At 53.9% G+C, this 18,133-nt stretch overlaps 1 protein-coding gene across 6 annotated transcripts in view; it reads right to left on the bottom strand.

Annotated features, from left to right (window-relative positions):
• The window catches only part of PRKAG2 (protein kinase AMP-activated non-catalytic subunit gamma 2), a 334,310-nt gene that overhangs the window by 230,252 nt on the left and 85,925 nt on the right, over nt 1-18,133 (bottom strand). For all 6 annotated transcript variants that reach the window (XM_064369721.1, XM_064369743.1, XM_064369769.1 and 3 more), the window contains exons 2-3: nt 9,374-9,445; nt 4,331-4,610 (exon numbers count right to left, since the gene is read on the bottom strand). In XM_064369721.1, the coding sequence (XP_064225791.1) occupies nt 4,331-4,610; nt 9,374-9,445 (352 nt within the window). The remainder of the gene's footprint in view (nt 1-4,330; nt 4,611-9,373; nt 9,446-18,133) is intronic.

Here is an 18,133-nt window from a genome sequence, read left to right as displayed (position 1 = left end):
GGGGCCTCACTGTCTCTGCTTCTGAGGCCCAGCCTCATCCCCACAGCCCCTGGGGTGCTGACACAGACCGCACGTTCCTCAGCCTGCAGCTGGCTCCCGCAGTACGGGAGGTGGGGCTCACTCAGACTCCACCCGCCTGCCTGGGCCCCTGGCTTTAAGGAAAGGATGGAGGGGAGTCTGCGGAGCTTCCTCCCGTGCAGAGCACAGGCCCGGATGGAAGGGGCCACGGCCAGGCTCAGCTTCAGCCCCAAGGTCTAGCTCTTCATGGCCGCAGCACCCCATGCAGACATTGGCAGAGTCAGCCCCAGGCCCGTGCCCGCGTGCCCGCGCTGTGAGCACAGCGTCTTCCGGGACCGCTCGGGTCCAGAGATCTGTCTCTGATAGAGGTTGAGTGTGTTTCTCCTCATCTCAGGTTGAAATTTGATCCCTGTTGTTGGAGGTGGGGCCTGGTGGGGGGTACTTGGGTCCTGGGGGCAGATGCCTCCTGAACGGCTGGGTGGCCTCCCTGCGGCAGTGAGGCCCCTCTCTTCATCTCTTCGCTGAGTGTTTTAGACTCCAGCCCCTCTCCCCTCTCTCTTGCTCCCTCTCGCATGGGAGCTCTGCACACCCCAGCTTTCTTTCGCCTTTCCGTGAGTGGAACTGGCCTGAAGCCCCTGCAAACACCTTTGCAGAGACGATGACAGCAGAAGGCCTAGCTGGCTCACTCCCTCCTGCATCCAGCCTCACAGGCTGGCTGGCTGTGCTCGTTACCTGGCCGGAGCCCAAGCTAACCAAGGGAGGAATCCAGCTCACAGTTTAATTTTAAAGCAAGGATGATAATAGTACCTTCCTGAAACCAACCCCCTCCTTGCTCGGACCGGAACACACCTTCATGAGACGAATGAAAGACCACAGATGAGGATTATGGGAGAGGCCTGAACTCTGCTAAATTGCAGGTGTAGTTTCCATGATCTCTTACTGCTCTGGGGTCATGGGGCCAGAGGAACTAGGCTTGTGACTTCCCCAGTTGCTCCTGTAGATAACATCGCTATTTAAAACCTAAGATTGGTCTTTGAGATAATTTTTTAGACTTGAATTCTGGCAACCAATGGACCCCACCCAGACCCATGACTCATGACTCAGCTGACCCTGTGACCCTCACCGAGGGGCAGACTCAGTGCTGGAGGACCGTTCCCACACCACTATGATCTCACCCCCAATTAATCAGCAGCGCCCATTCCCCAGGCCCCTACCCACCGAACTGTCCATAAAAACCCTCAGCTCTGAGCCTTTGGGGAGACTGATTTGAGCGATAGCTCCATCTCCCATGTGGCTGGCCTCACATTAACTAAACACTTTACTACAATACCAAGGTCTTGGGGAAGTGGTTTTATCCATGCAGTGAATATGAGGCTCCCATCGGATGGCTGTGCCATCCCCAGAAGCAGATGCTGGTGCTATGCCTCTGGGCAGGCTGCAGAACCATAAGCCAAACAAACCTCTTCTCTTTATAAATGCCCAGCCTCAGGTACTCCTTTATAGCAATGCAAAATGGCCCAGCATCCCGCCCTGGACGTCCACACTCAGCCATCTGCAGGTTCTCCCCAAGCCTTCCCTAAGCCCTGCCACATCCCAACCTCCCCCTGCCAGCCCTTGAGCCCGAGCACGGGCCTTGGCTGTCCCCAACTCCTTCCTCTGCTGCTACCAACACCTGCAACTTCTGCTCGCCATCTTGCCACTGCCCTGATGCTCACGTCTGGGAGCTTGACGTGTTTTTCAAGATGTATTCATTTTTAATTACCAATAAATGAAGACAGTCTCAAAAAACTGGAATGCCAGATAAAGCAACAGTTTCTTTCCACTCATCTACTCTTAATTCTTCACTTAGAGGCTGCCCCTAGCAGGCCAAGGCATGCCCTTATAAAAAATAAAAAAGGCGTATAGGTGTGTACCCACATACATGTATGCACACATATACACGCACACATCTATACGAGTCCAACACACACCCCTACACATGCTGTGTTCAAAGCGCTAAATGCACATGCTTTCTTCCCCCGTAAACGGTTTCCCCACAGTCCCTTCTAGCTTTGATTATCTGTCCATCTGCAATTCTGTCAGCGGCTGAAAGAAAACAGTTGAAAGCGGATGAAACCTAAACATCGTAAATAACAACGCAAGACGGGGAAAAGGGGGAACGCTTTGAGAAACTGATACGCTTTCAAGAGGAGATCTTTCTGAACTCAGTCTCTAAAAGAATAGCTCATTTCCCAGGCTGAATGTAGGGGGGGCGGTGGCTGCACCACACCTCCAACTGAATGCTGTACTGAGGGGCAGCTGGGGCCCTGAGGTGCTGCTGCTGGGCTCCCAATGGGACCCTCTGCCTGCAGGGACCCGCCTCCTCCTCTCCCCGCTCTTCCCTCTCGCAGTCTCCTCCCACCCCCGTGGAGGGCTCTATGCGCTCCGACAGGAGAACAATGTAGAGGGAAGCAGAGGGTGATGGTTCCTGCCAGAGCTTCGAGACCTCCCCACGGAAGCCAGCTCACAGCTCCCACGCTCCTGTGGGCACCCATCCCATCGATCGTCAGGTTCTCTGTGCTGCTGTCCACCCTGCTCAGAAAGCCAGTCCTAACTCGGCACGGGCCTCACTGTGAAGACAACCTCATCCCTTCTGAAGGCTGCTTGCCCCTGACGCGGAGCCCTTGAAGGCAGGAATCCTGTCTTTTCATCCACCAGTTCCAGCACATTCAATCTACACAACGTCGCAAGTTCCCCTACAAGGCAAACTGCAGACACGCCCTCCCTCTCTTCCACAAATTCCACTCGTGTGACCTGAGCCCTCACGCAGCTTCCCTGTCGGGACAGGCCTGATTCCTCCCTCTGGACAGCACTTGGAGCCCTCGTCTCTGGATAATGTTTATACAGACAGAGGGCGGAAGAAAGGAGCCTCCTGAGACCAAAGTGCACAAACTTAAAGGGAACCGTGACAACCCCACAGCCTGGAGGGGTGAGCGCAGGACCGGTCAGGACCTACCTCCCACCTCCCACAACTGTGACAACCCCACAGCCTGGAGGGGTGAGCGCAGGACTGGTCAGGACCCATCTCCCACAACTGTGACAACCCCACAGCCTGGAGGGGTGAGCGCAGGACCGGTCAGGACCCACCCACTATGATGCACACACAGTCCACAGGCAGAAGCACCCGTAGAGACCGGTCAGGACCCACCTCCCACGACGCACACACAACCCACAGGCAGAAGCACCTTCATTTGTTTTACGTAGAAAGACAAAGCACAAAATCTGCCTGGGGGATAGCGCTGCTCCACTCACAGAGAATACGATGCACCACCCCCTCTGCCTGCAGAGCGGTTCCGGAGGAAGAAGCGAGGCTGGCAGAGACCTGGCTTCTTGTCCTGTGGCCACCACTGCCTGATGGAAGAGTCTGAAGTCAGAAACACTGAAATTCCCCTCTTGCTGCTGCCGGCCTTGCAGATAGAAAGTCTTGCTCTATCTAACACTCAGTATTGCAGGTCTTTCTGAGTACAAACTCAGGCTGGAGAGAAAGACGAACTATCCCAGCCTCTGATGGTCAAGGGCAGATCTGTTTTCCACATCACTATCTTCCCCAGTACAAACATGCTAAGTCAATAGAAAGAATAGGAAAGAACAGACACAGGAAAGAAGGTAAACGCCATGAACTTGACAGTTCGTGGCATATTTCGTATTATCATCGACGGCACTCAAGTGAAAATATCCTCAGATCACGAGCCTTCTCATGAGCCTATGGAACTCTCTTAAACACCCACATTTCCTTCTTCCTTTTCTCCAGCAAATCCCTCCTAGATTCCATTCCCTGCTGCCCAGTGCCCCAAACAGAAAAAGTTAGGATTTGCCAGAAACAGGTGTAGTCAAACCCCCAAATACCAAACCACGGAGAGTGGGAGCCCTGTGGGGCTGGCCAAAGCAATCTGGCGCCATGGCCCTGAGTGAGAGCCTAAGCTTGGCTCCGTGCCTGCAGGCTCCAGAGAAGGCGGGAGGCCAGTGTGTCATCGGATTGTCACAGCAGCGGTACTGTGAGTACTGGGATGTTTACAGTTAATCCAAGGACCGACCCAGACCAGAAGGATTAGGCTCTGATAGATCAGCATGGGAAGAAAGTGACAGGTGGAAACTGATGTTCTGGAGATAGATTTGTTTGGGGGGAGTGGGGGTGGGGAGAAACAAATGCAGGCACTCAGCACCAAGCCATTCACAGCCACCTGGCAGCTTCGGTGCCACCACAGCTGTGCGGCTGCAGAAGCAGCCCCCAGCAGCCCAGAACCCACCTGAAACAATATCATCAATGTCTTACTTTTTCTGGAGCGGGAGAAAAACCTGATGCCCCCGGGCGAGGTAGCAGGGTTGGAGTTGGGGGAAGACTCTTTGGAGGAGGAGCGGAAGATCCCGCTGAAGCTCATGCGTCGCGGGGAGCGCGGCGGGGACTCCTGGTAGGAGAACGGGAACACAGTTTTGGGAGAGCCGGGGCTGGTCTTGGGCCTCACGGGTGCAGACACAGGGCTGGAGGCCCGGGGCTGGGGGCCTCTGGAGAAGAACCCTTTGGAGGGGCTTCCAGGGCCGAAGGGGCTGTCCACCTGCAGAAAGACAGATGAATGGATGCAGTCACTCCACGCTCTGGACACGCTGCCTCCTGCCTTGTCTGGGACTCTCATCATTGTCCGCTCTCACCACACGGCCCCCACATAGAACCCTCCTAGAGAAACAGCCTGAAGCTCTTCCACAGAGGTGGCCACTGAATGATCTGCAGGTAGCACCTACCCCCAAGGACAGCCCCTCACAAGCTGGCAGCACCACATCCTGCAGGTCCACTGACCACCCTGTCCCACTCCTTAAAAGGGGCTTCCAGGAGGCAGAAGAGAAGAAGGAAAGCAGAGCTCAAAATGAGTGTCTCCCTCCTCCAACCTACTTACAGGGCTGCCTGCCTTCACCGCTCAAGACCTCATGTCCATCCAAGGTCTGACCACACAGGACGGCAGTTCTCTTTCCTGCCTCTGAGATTCCCGTGTTCCAGAACAGAGAGGGCCTGGAACTCCATCCTGAGACCTCAGCCCTAGAAGATGATGAAGTTTTCACCTCCAAGCTGCTTCAGCATTTGAATAACTGAGGTTGCCGACAGAAGTTAGGAGAAAAGTTAACAAAGCTGGCTGGAGGCAGTGGGTCACACCTGCAATCCCAGCACTTTGGGAGGCTCAGGTGGGAGGATCACTTGAGGTCAGGAGTTCGAGGCCACCCTGGTCAACACGGTGAAACCCCATCTCTGCTAAAAATACAAAAAAATTAGCCAGGCATGGTGGCAGGCGCCTGTAATCCTAGCTACTCTGGAGGCTGAGACAGGAGAATTGCTTGAATCCAGGAGGCAGAGGTTGCAGTGAGCCGAGATCGCATGATTGCACTCCAGCCTGGGTGACAGAGTGAGACTCCATCTCAAAAAAAAAGAAAGTTAACAAAGCCAAAAAATTCTGAGGCTCACTTTACAATGATGTAAAATTCTAGTTATGGTTTAAAAAATTATCAGACACCGTAACTTTAAGCAAAGGTGCACAGCTCATTGTAGACTTAGAAATATCCCATGTGCCCGCAGTCACGTTCCTGCCGGGTGGGTGGAGGAGCTTGTGCCACCTCTGGGTGCCTGGGTCTGGCCCAGCTCTGCCACCTGCTGAGTCATCCTGGGCATGTTACCTGGCCTCACTGAGCCTCAGCTTCCTCATCTGTAAAATGGGGACGGCCGTGCCCTCACCTCAGGGCTGCTTAAAGGTCAGATGAAGCCACATGGGGTTGGGAAGCGCACGGTGCATGCTAAGCAGCTCTTGCCCTACCACTCGGGAAACTTGCAACACACGCCGTAAGGACCTCAGAGATGACCCAGTTCAGAAGCAAGAAGGGCGAGTAACTCATCCACAGGGCTCGCGGGGAGCGAGGACTAGGGCAGACAGGGAAATGCCGTGCGGGAAATGCGCCGTGCTGAGAAGGGCGCCCAGGGCACCCCACAGGCAGCACTGCCCGGACCAAGGCCTGGGTACGTTCTTCCGCCACTAGAGGGCGGCCCAAGCCCCGAGCTCGCGGCCGGGAGGATGGGATGCCCTGCGAGTGCCACCTTCCACGGTGTGGACCGCGCCACACAGACTCCCCCGCGGCCTCTCCAGCCGAGGAGCCGGCGCCGCCACGTGGAGGTGCAGGGTCCGGCCTGGTGCGAACATTTTCGTGAGTGGGCCTGGCAGGAAGAAGAGTGTGGTGCTATAGGACCCTGTAACTCAAGCTCTCCTAGCTATAAAGAAGTGTGAGTTTTTTTTTTTCGTGTAGTTTGTTGCTGTTTGTTTGTTTTTGAGACAGGGTCTCTCTCTGTCAATCAGGCTGCAGCGCAGTGAGGCAATCTCAGCTCACTGCAACCTCCACCTCCCGGGCTCAAGCAATCCTCCTGCCTCAGCCTCCTGAGTAGCTGGGATTACAGGGTCATCACTATGCCTACCTGATTTTTTTTTTGACCATTTAATATGAAAAGCATTTAGATTCTCTGTTTATACAATATCCCATTTAGCCACTACTCCAGCTACCTATGGGAATCAGAACAAATTCTGAGAATACATTTACAAATGAGAGATTCTTCAGGCGAGGGGAGGTGGCTCACGCCTGTAATCCCAGCACTTTGGGAGGCCGAGGAGGGTGGATCACCTGAGCTCAGAAGTGCAAGACTAGCTAGGGCAACATGGCAAAACCCTGTCTCTACAAAAATCACAAAAATTAGCCAGGGTGGTGGCCTATGGTCCCAGCTACTCAGGAGGCTAAGGTGGGAGGATCACTTGAGCGCAGGAGGTGGAGATGGAGGTTGAAGTGAACAAGATGGCAGCCAGTCTGGGTAAAAACGAGACCCTGCCTCAAAAAAAAAGAGATTCTTTTTCAAGTGGTGGGTGTGGGGTGGGGGCTGAGAGAACGACACACACAGGGACCAAGTGGCCCTATCATAAGGTGACATGACAAGCTGGTCCTGGATGGAGGTCCGAGTTTGGTCACAGCTCAGTTTCCCACAACGTGGACAGCAACATGGTTCTCTAAGCTTCGTTCCCAGGGCTGTGACAATGATGACAGCAGCCTGGAGGATGTGAACCAGAAGAGGAGCCGAGGCCACGTGGGAGGACCTGAGGGAGGGGTGGGATTTCGGAGCTGCTGGAAAGGTAGGCTCAAGCCTGTGCATGGATCTGCTCTGTGCACTGCACCGCGAGCTCACCGGGGAGCTGGGCAGAGGGCTGAGCCAAGGCGGATGTCCAGTCCTACAGGGGAAGAAACGCACAGGGGAGCGGGCGCCACAGGACAGCTTGCAGAGTGCCTGCAAGGCCGAAGTGCCATCAGCACCATGCAGGTGGGGAAACGGCCCAGAGCTCAAACCTGCCCCTCACAGAGATCCTGACCCAGAGAAGGCCCTGACAGCCAGCTGGGCTTCAGAGAGGCGATGGACGGGGCCGAGGAAGCGTCTGGTGCCTGGAGACTGACGAGAAGGGGTGGGAGGCACAGAGAGAGAGGGCCGTTCATTTGGACCACCACGAGGATGGGGGTCATGGGGGAAGTTGAGCCATGAGCCCCTGGAGAACCAGTCACCAAGGGCCCTGAATGCCAGTTTGAACCATATATGATGGGCAAGGGGGACCCCAGGATTCTCCTGAATGGGGTTCCACTCTGTATTCTGAACTCCAGGCCAGTGGAGTCGGGCGCCCAGTGCTCAGGCCTGAAGAGGGAGCCCAGGGCGGCAGCCCTGCCACTCCTGTCCCCGGAAAATGACCAAGCATGGTGGCTGCGGGGCCCTGCTCAGCCCCTCCCACCAGGAGCCTCAGGGGCCAGATCATACTCCCAGATGGTGGAAAGCCAGACGGAGGGACAGGCCTGCTGGGGAGGCACTGGCTGAAGCCCCCAGGGACGGGGCCTCAGCTCTCGTTCTCGGGCAAGCTGTAGCCAAATGGTATGTTGCTGAATGCGGCCGGATGATTCCCGGGTATGGACGAGACTCCCAAGAGTGTGCCTGGCTCCACAGAGCTAACAGAGAGTGGGCACTCAGGCGTCTGCCGAGCAGAGCTCTGCCTATGGGGCCATTTGTCATGAAGCTGCCGGAGAGGAAGCTGGGGCCAGGCTGCAGCCTGTGTGTCTCTTCCGCAGTCTCAGATTCTACATGCAAGGTTTTCACTGGAAAGCAGGGATTTGCGGAGTCAAACAGGAGGAAGATGACCCAGCACCCACGGGGCCTGTCCCATAGCCTTGCATGGGGGCTGGGGCTTGGTGGCCCCTTCCTGCCACTCCACTCTCTGCTGGCCCGGAAGCTCAAGGCCATTCTCCAACAGTCTTTGCTGGCTGGGCCAGAAGAACTGTTAATAAGGTTGCTCGTTCAGGGCAGGGCGGGGAAGGCACGGGCACCAGTGAAGCCCCACAGGCCTAAACCAATTTGATTCAGTTGTGTGTAATTCAAGTGCTTAGAGAGGAGGTTTGCTTTTTCCAGCATGGGAACTCTTGCCCTCATCCCAGGCTGGCCGGTGCCTGGAACCCGTGCCCAGACCCTGCATGCAGCCCCCAGATTGCTAGCTCTGCCTGCTGTCACCTCCCAGAGGAGTCTGTGGGTGGCAGGATGCCAGGGAGCACGTCCCCCGCCAGGCCTCTGCCCACCCTCGCTTCCTGGCTGCAGGAGAAACCCGCAAGCAGCCTGGACCTCTGCGCACCACCACGGCCACCTCGACCCTCACCTGACACTGCGGATCCCTCTCCACAGCCCCCCACCCCACCCTGCACTCTTTCTTGGCCACCTGACCCCACACAGTCAACAACCTCCTTGAGACATTAGTTTCCTAACGGGAGGGAAATTCACCAGTGGGGGAGGGAGAGCGAGGAGCTAAAGAGAGGAGAGGAAAAGTGGAAGGGGACAAAAAGGCGTGTGGAGAGGGGGCAACATGAGGTGGAAGGAGAGAGCCTGAAGCCGGGGGTGGGCGCTGGTGGACAGCAGGGCAAAGTCCTGCCAGTCGAGCTCAGCCCGAAGACCACAGGTGGTCTGCAGTGCCCGATACCTTCAACTGGGCTTAGCTCATCACTCATCTTCCTCCATTGCCTCTGCCCACGTTAGCGGGGTCTAGTGGGCCACAGTCAGTGCCACGCGAGAAAGAAAAGGAGCGATGCCCGCGAGGCTCCCAGGTTGGACAGCCTGGCCGGCATGCCGAGCTTGGCCATGCAAGGTGAGCTGTCCTGGGATGGGCTTGGCTATCGCCAGGTGTGCAGGTGGACACACAGGTGGAGGTGGCCTCAGGCTCTGCCTGCCTCCGTGGCACCTCAAGCGAGCTGTGAGAAACTCCTGAAAAGGAGGCCTTACCTTTCGAGAGGAATGCTTTTCAGAAGTCTCCAGGTCCCCATCCAGGAGCGGCATGGCGAAGGAGCTCAGGTCCTGGTGTGGACAGAGAGCATGTGATCAGTGACAGTGGCCGAGGGGCTGCACAGAGCTCTAAGTGGGTGTCATCTCCCCCTTCCCGAGTCCCCATCCTCCAAATCCACCATGAAAAAGGGGATGCAGATGTGTTAGCCACACCCACCCCCCAAAGCCCCTGACCGCCCTACACATTCGTTTCCAGAACGTGCAATGAAACTTTCAGTAGCAGCCACGACCTCCCATCACCCCAGGGAAGGAGGAAAGAAGAAATGGCTGGGGAATGAAGGGGACAGGACGGCAGACAGAAAGGGTGGAGGGAGAAGAGCCCCATCTCAGGCTGCTCTAGAGAGCGGCTGATGAACAGGATTTTATCCGCCAGCAGGAAACATGGTTCCAGGGGCCTGTGTCTGCCTGGGAAGATGATGGGGCAGGGATGGGGGGGTGGCACTGGGGCGGCGGCTGGGGCAAAACTATCATCAGAGTCTAATGACACCATGGCCAAAACAGTCTAAAACAGATTGGGGGAAAGTAGCTCACCACGTGCTCACTGCGTCTGAAACAGCCCCGCCCCTTCCTCCCCTTGGGCTCACCAAGTGTTCACTGCGTCTGAAACAGCCCCGCCCCTTCCTCTGCTTGAGCTCACCACGTGCTCACTGCGTCTGAAACAGCCCCGCCCCTTCCTCCCCTTGGGCTCACCAAGTGTTCACTGCATCTGAAACAGTCCCGCCCCTTCCTCCCCTTGAGCTCACCACGTGCTGACTGCGTCTGAAACAGCCCCGCCCCTTCCTCTACTTGAGCTCACCACATGCTCCCTGCGTCTGAAACGCCCCGCCCCTGCCTCCCCTTGAATCTTGCCTGGTGAAAAAACCAGGCAGAAACCCACCTAGCCATCCTCAAATCGAACAGTGCTGCATCCTTAACCTTTCTTTTTATTTTAAAGCTTTTAGTCGTGATAAAATACACATAAAATTTGCCGTCTCAACCGCAAATCTGCTGCAAATTTAAGTCTGCGGTTCAGTGGCATGAAGCACATTCACATTGCTGTGCAGCCGCCACCACCGTCATCTCTAGAACCTCCCGTCTTCCCACACCGAAACGCTGTCCCCATCAGACACTAGCTCCCCCCAACAAGGGCTTGGCAAACACCCTTGTACTTCCTGTCTCTTTGAATGTGACCACTCTGGGCACCTCAGGTAAGTAGAATCACACAGTATTTGTCCTGTTGTGACTGCCGTACTCCACTTAGCACAATGTCTTCCAGGCTCCTCCACGTGGTAGTGGGTGCCGCAGCTCCCTTCCTTTTGCAGGCCGAATAATATTCCATTGTTTGAGTAGACCACATTCTGCTTATGCATTCATCAGCTGAGGGACATTTGGGTTGCTTCTACCTTTTGGCTACTGTGAATAATGCTGCTGTAACTATGAGTGTTGGGGTTTGAATTGTGTCTCCCTTCCCAACAAAAAAATCCGTATGTTGAAGTCCTTACCATCAGGGCCTCAGAATGTCACTGTATTTGAAGATGGGGTCTTTAAAGAAGCAATTAATTTAAAATGAGGTCATTAAGGTGGGCCCTAGTCCAATATGACTGGTGTCCTTGTAGGAAGAGGTTAGGACACAGGCACCTACAAGAGGAAGATCACACATGGAGACACAGGGAGAAGACAGCCACCAAGCCAAAGAGAGGGGCCCCAGAAGAACCACGCTGCCAACACTTTGATCTTAGACTTCCAGCCTCCAGAATCACATTTCTGCTGTTTAAGCCACCCCACCTAATCTGTAGTGCTTTGCTATGGCAGCCTAGCAAACCAATATAACAGGTGTACAAATCTCTCTTCAGGACCCTGCTTTCAGTTCCTTTCTGTTCATGCACAGAAGTGGAACTGCTGGACATCAGGTCATCCTATTGGCAATTTTTTGAGGAACCACTCAACTGTTTTCTGCGGCAGCCACCCCATGTTACTCTCCACCCACAGCACACGAGGGTTTCCATTTCTCCACATCCTCACTAACACTTGTTATCTTCTGTTTTTGTTTTATATGACAGCCATCTTAAGTGGTTGTGAGCTGGCATCTCATTGTGGTTTTGATTTGCATTTCTCGGACAATTAGTGACATGGACATGTTTTCATGTGCTTATTGGCCATTTGTATATCATCTTTGGAGAAATGTCTATTCAGGCCATTTGTCTATCTTAATAGACAAATTAAGATGGAAATTTGTCTATTCTACTCTTTTGCCCATTTTTTAATTGATTGTGGTTGACTTGTAAGAATTCTTTATATATTCTGGTTATTAACCCCTTATCAGACACATGACTTGCAAATATTTCCCCCCATTCTGTGGGTCACCTTTTTACCCTGCTGTGTCTTCTGATGTACAGAAGTCTTTGATTTATCTAATTTTCCTTTTGTTGCCTGTGCTTTTGGTGTTGTATTCAAGAAATCGTTGCCAAATTCAGTGTCACGACGCTTTCCCCTATGTTTTCTTCTACGAGTTTTCTATTTTATGGTTTTAGCTCTTATATTTAGTTCTTTGATCTATGTTAATATTTGTATATGGTATAAACATAAGGGTCCAACTTCATTCTCTTACATGTGGATATCCAGTTTTCCCAGCGCTACTTGTTGAAAAGATGGTCCTTTCCCCATTGAATAGTCTTGGCATGACTATGGAAAGTCATTTGACTGCATCTCTGAGGGTTTATTTCTGGGCTTTCCATTTTATTCCATTGGTCTAGATGTCTATTTTTTATGACAGTATCACACTGTTTTGATTATTGTGGCCTTATAGTAACTTTAAAATTGGGAAATGTGAGACCTCCAACTTTGTTCTTTTTTTTTTCAAGATTGTTTTTCCTATGTAGGGTCCCTTAAGTTTCCACATGAATTTTAGGATAGACTAATTATTCTATTTTTGGAAAAAATGCCATTGGGATTTTGATAGGGATTGCACTGAATCTGTACACCACTTTGGGTGGTCTTGACCTCTTAACAATATTGCCTCCCAATCCATGAACATAGGATGTTTTTTCATTCATTTGTGTCTTCTTTCATTTCCTTGCATAGTTTTCTGTGTACTTAACCTTTTGTTAACCCATTCCCTTCTCTCTGCACCTTTGCCCTGTGGGTCCAGGCCTCCACCCCGTCTCACCCAGTTCCCTCTTGGGCCACCTGATTATTGTTCAAATCATTCAGCCTTCCCGTTTGGATCTACACTCCCAAGTCTCTGCTTAAGGAGCAACCCCTGCAAGTGTGGGCCTCATCACGTCAGTTCCCCTGCTAAGGCCCCAGCTGCTCTACCATCAACTTGGCAATGGCTTCCAGGCCTGGCTGACTGAGACACACCAGCGAGATCACCTGGGGAGCATGGGAAGTGTGCACTGGCCTGTGGTACAGCCAGGGCATTTGGAAATTCCACCACAGCCCAGATGGAGAGCCACTTGCCTCCCACGGAGGAGTCTCAGGATCAGCCAAGGTCAGGAGCTCCCAGCTGGGCCTGCAGGCTGCAACCCAGGCCCACAGATTAGCTGGCCTCTGCAGCCTTATTTCTGATGTTCTCTGTTCCTATCTCCTTTCAGCAACAGCCCAGGCAGGTGGTTTGTATTTTCCAAACACAGCTGTGCATCCATGGACATCCCACCTGAAACACTGTCTTAACTTCTCAGACACTTCAGTTCATGGCTACCATCCATCCCTCCTGTGAACTGCTCCCACTTCGCTTCAGCCACTCAGGGACAGCTCCAGTGTCTGGTCCACAGCCCCTAGCAGGGAGCCCAGCCCATAGCAATGCAGGAATCACCTGGTGCCATTCACCAAACACCCCAAGCCCTTTCCTTCCTCTGAGCTTGTCTCTTGCTCTTCCTGCCCCTGCCCCCAAATCCTGGTTCACAAAGTAAACTCCTATGTTTCCTGCAAAGCCCAATTCAAATACACTCTTTGGCTGAGAGCCACCCTCGGGCAGAGTTAACTATCTCTTATTAATTATTCTAGACTGTGTCCCACAGTACTTTAGACACACCTTTATTACTGGACTCACGACACTGTATTATACTCATCTATCAGTTTCTTTCTCTAACTAGACTTTGAATCCATCACTGGCAAGAGGAAAGCTACTCACCTCTCTATCCTTGGCCTCGTACTGTACCCAGCAGGCAGCAGGTTCCAGATGTGTTTGAATTAACTCCCCGACCAAGCACCCTCTTGCGCCCACAGCAAGTGTGGGGGCCACAGAGTCTGTGCCTTGGGCCAGTGATCAGGCCACACGTGGCTGCGGTTCACTGGGAAGTGACGAGGGACCAGGGTGGGTCTCTTATCGCCCATTTTAATGAGCACATTCCTCCCTGGTTTCAAATTCTCATTACCTTGTAACATTCGTTCACAACAGCAGTTTCCACATGCAGAAGCTTTTTCACAAATCCTCACTTGCTCCTCACGCAACCCTAAGCAGCATCCTGCTCTAACGACTGAGGCCGAGGAGCTTTAAAGAGACTCATGTCAAGACGGTGTAAAAGCTGAGGGCTGGATGCGGGGCTTGCTGCTAGCTCAGGTTGCCCGTGGGCCCCAGGCAACTGCCCAGAGTGGTGGAGGCAGGTCCCATGCTGGTGTCTGGACCGGACTGAGTATGAAAGCATCACGTCAAGCCTAACACTGTGGCCTGCCGCGTGGCTGCTGGACTCAGGTGTGTGTGCCTGCCTGGTCATGAAGTCTAGCAGGGAAGTCCCCTGACACAGATGGCAGGCCTTGCTGGAAGGCTCCCCCACCCCCAGCCCCACCTCCCAGCAAGTCCCAGTGTTCTAATCTTGGCTCCCATCTCCAGAGCTCACCAGGAAACATGACGCACCTTGGGGCCCGGTATGGGAAAATCTCTAACAGCAGCTATGGCAACTAGACTCCTTGCTTGTGGAATACTTAGGACCTGGCCTCCCAGGTGACATACCAGAAGGCTCAGGCACCTGGATTTGCCCCCTTCACGTGATTTCTAATTTAAAACTCCTGATTCTAGTCCCTCACTTCCTCTTCCTGTCTGCTGGCCAGTCAGGGCCTCACGGGACTGGGAGGACATTTAGGGGGCAACGCTGAGGCCCCGAGAGATGCTGAAGTCCCGCTTTCTGCCAAGAGACAGCGTTAGCACTCTGATTTTCACGCGCTGCACAAAATGTCAGTCGGACCTTGACCACATGTGTTGGAGCCAGAAAAGTGAATTTTCAGGATTTGGACTGATAAAGTCACCTGTCAGGAAAGCATCAGGACCAAAGAGAAAAGCCCCAAGTTCGAGAGAATTCCTGAGATGTAAGCTGACCTTAAAAGCAACTCATTTATCCACCTCCCTGCCGTAGAAATCCAGGCAAAAGCCAAAAGTCTATCACAAAAAAAGTGAGATATTAACAACAGAGCCATCGTTAATCTGACATCAGTATGTCCTTCGGAAACCTCCCAACTGTGGCCTCATTTGGTCCTCACAGCAACCCGTACAAGTAGGAAAGACAAGTGGTATCATCCCCGTCTACAGATGAAGATACTGAGGGTCAGAGAGCTTGAATCATTTGTCCAATGCCAGAGAATCAGACAGTAGCAAGCATGGCCTGTATCCAGGTGCACCGGCACCCAGCTCAGAACTCTTTCTATGAAGCTCCATCACCTTCTGGGAGTGGCTCAGTTCCAGTAACAGAAAAACAACTTGGTACCAGAGGCTATAAAGAGAGAGTTTTTCTGCATAAAACAAGTATCCTTGGCACAGTGCAACCTCAGGGGAGGGAAGGAAGGAGAGATGAGGATTTGTATAGTCCCACGATTCATTCCCCAGGCAGCTTACCATACCAACTTTCTCCTGGAGTTCTTCACTAAAAGTAACTCATGCTGGTGTTGCAAGGAACAGAAAAGTCTAAAAAGTCCCGCCAGCAAATGCAGTCCTTCACGTTGCACTGGCCACGTTTTGGAGTCATCTACTCCTCCAGCCCCCGGTCCCCTACTTATCCCAATATTTCCCCGTAAGAGAAATAGACTTTCTAATGTTTGTAATCAACTAATTTGTGCATTCTTGAAGGATGGGGGCGGTTTCACTCACAGCTCAGCCCTGACAACAGGTGCTAAGTGTGTATGGATCAGATGCTGCTCTGACCTTCCAGCGTTTCTGAGGTTTTGTCTTACAGAACTCCCTTGTTGATGCAGCTGGGATACCCCAGAAGGAAGACAGAGAAGAGTTCAAGTACAGGACAAACAGAAAGGCAGTGGCAGGGCCACGACGGCCCCCACCTCAGGACAAACTCGAGGTCTTAAGTATCAGGGTCATGATAAACATTCCTGTTTGATTCCGACCGAGGAAGGAACACATCGCGCATGATCTGCATTCTCCACTCCTGCTGAGCGGACCCCAGCACAGAGAGCACCATCTGCAACGGCGGGGCCGTGCGTTCACTGAGTCCAGGGCCCCTCCCTGGCCTATACGAGCCCCCCCTGCGTCCCTCAGGCTCTGGAGAACACAGCCTGCAGCAGGGAGGGAGCTGGGGCTGAGCCGGAGCCCAGCTCTGTGATCTGCGATCTGGGGATCTTGGGCATGTCTGGACTTCAGCTTTGCATCTGTCAAATGAGAGCGTTGAACTAGAGAATCTCTGAAGATGCCTTTTAGCTCACACGTTCTCTGTTCTTACCCACTGAACCGGACAGTAGGTGAGATCAGGAACGTTATGAAGGAACGCCATTAGATTCAGAATAAGATGCATGTTTTCATCTCCTGCCTTCATCATGGAAATCGTTCCCTCCTACTCTCAAACCACCAAAGACTCTCCACTGCTCTCAGAGCTGCAGGGCTTTTGGGCGGAGTCTCCGTGGCCAGGGCCGCACCGTGGGGGAAGGAAAGTGCTTGGACCTAGCGGCATTTCTGCCTTGCCATCTTAACGTGCATCTTGATCCGCTTCTGAGGTTCTAACCCTTAGGGCTTCTCAACTGATTGTTCAGCTCCCTCAATCACAAGGGCCTGGACTGTCAGATGGAGGGCCGAGCAGGTTCTATCAGCCGCTCAGTGAGCCCAGGAAAGCTGCGCATGGCATCCCCAGCTACCGGCCCGAGGCCCGCGGTTTCCACCTGGACCCTGTCCTGCCCGCCTCGCCTGCCCTCAGTCACTGCCCGGGGAGTGGCCCACAGGCTCTGAGCATGGCTGAGTGGTGACTGTGGCTTGGAGCTCGCCCCAAGTGGTGACGGCCTTGGCAGGGAGGTGTCTCTGGACAGGCCAGCCTTGCGCAATCCCCAAAACCACCAAACGGGCAATTCTTGGTACTGATGGGCGGCAGGAGGTGACCAGAGCCAGGTCAATTGGAGCCTTTGAAAAACATTCATGTTATATAACTACTCTCAGAAAAATAAGGAACAAATACCGAATCACTGGAACCAGGCAGCAGGGGAGGGCCAGCAGCCAAATCCGGGAAGGCCTGAACGCCACTCTCAGAGAAGTTCCAGAGTCACTTACTTTCCACAGAGGACACCGGAGTTTCTCGCTGCAGCCTGAGGGACTTCCCAGCGTAAAAAGAAAAATCCAACTGTTTTTCACTCCTGTGGCCACGCTTCCTCCCCGGCTCCCCCACTGGTGGTCCTGGTTCCCACAGCCGGCTGGGGGCCTCCCTCCCTGCCCCCCCAGGCCGAGGACCCTGGCCTGGCAGCCTGACCCCCACTGGCTTTGAGAAAGTCCCTGGCTCCACCGTATTCCCAGTTCCTCGTCTGGCCCGAGGCCACCTGGGGCTTCCCTAGCTCCCTATCAGCACCACACATGAAGCTCCTTTTGCTCAAAACCAAGTAGCAGCAGAATCCCTGGCTTGGGGTGCCCAGGAGGCCGCGATCCTCCCCGCAGTTCTGCAGTCACGCCTTCTGTGGAGCAGGTCCTTTAGTCTCCAGGAGCTTCCAGCGTCCCGTCTGTAAAATGAGCCGTCATGCCTTCTTATCACAGGCTGGTGGGAAACCAGAACAAGGATGCCAGCAAAGGCACCTATGCCACTGGGGATGGTGAGGGATGCTGGCCGAGGGCACACTGGGGCCTGACAACAAAGGCCGGGGGAAGGGACAAGGGCATCATCACCAGGGCAGCCAGGACCCTCGTGCAGCTCCCCGCGGAAGCTAGGGCAGTTGCTCATACTCAACCAAGGCCTGAGATCGGGTTGCAGAGGCTTCTACAAAGACACTGGCTTCCCCTCTTATAGTTAGAAAGCTGTCTTTATCCCTTTCCCAAGCTGAAAGACAAGATGATTCATCACTTGTGTTCTAAAGAGGAACAGCGTGGCTGCTCCCAGAGGCTCCGGCTCTCTCCCTGTACAAAGGGCAGCCCAGCCTTTCTTTGTCCCCGACCCTATCAGGCAGCCTTTGCTTGACCAGAGCTCCAGGAAAGCTTGGAGGGACCCCATTGGCCTCCTCACGTTGCGGTCGAGGACACTGTGCAGGGGCGAACGGTGCCTCTTCGGAGCACCTGGGGGTGGCTGTCCTGCCCATCCTGACCCCAGGGGCTTGTGCTGTGGGATTCCTGAGAGCCCCCTCCTAGTCCAGGGCCCCAGAGCGGCCTCTTATAGGGAGCTGCTCCCAGGCCAGGGTGAGTCCAGCCTGTGGTAACCACACATGCTTCTTACCTTCCTCCAGCCTGTCTGACATCCCCCAGAAGGAGGGAGCTGGGGGCATGGACACCTCCTTGAGGGGCAGGTTGGGTGGAGGCTACAGGATCTGGGTCAG

The sequence above is a fragment of the Aotus nancymaae genome, unplaced genomic scaffold, assembly GCF_030222135.1.
Source record: "Aotus nancymaae isolate 86718 unplaced genomic scaffold, 86718_ANA_hifiasm-v0.15.2.pri h1tg000002l, whole genome shotgun sequence".
Lineage (NCBI taxonomy): Eukaryota > Metazoa > Chordata > Mammalia > Primates > Aotidae > Aotus > Aotus nancymaae.
The sequence above is the reverse complement of the archived record's forward strand: the minus strand, read 5'-3'. Positions and strand labels throughout refer to the sequence as shown.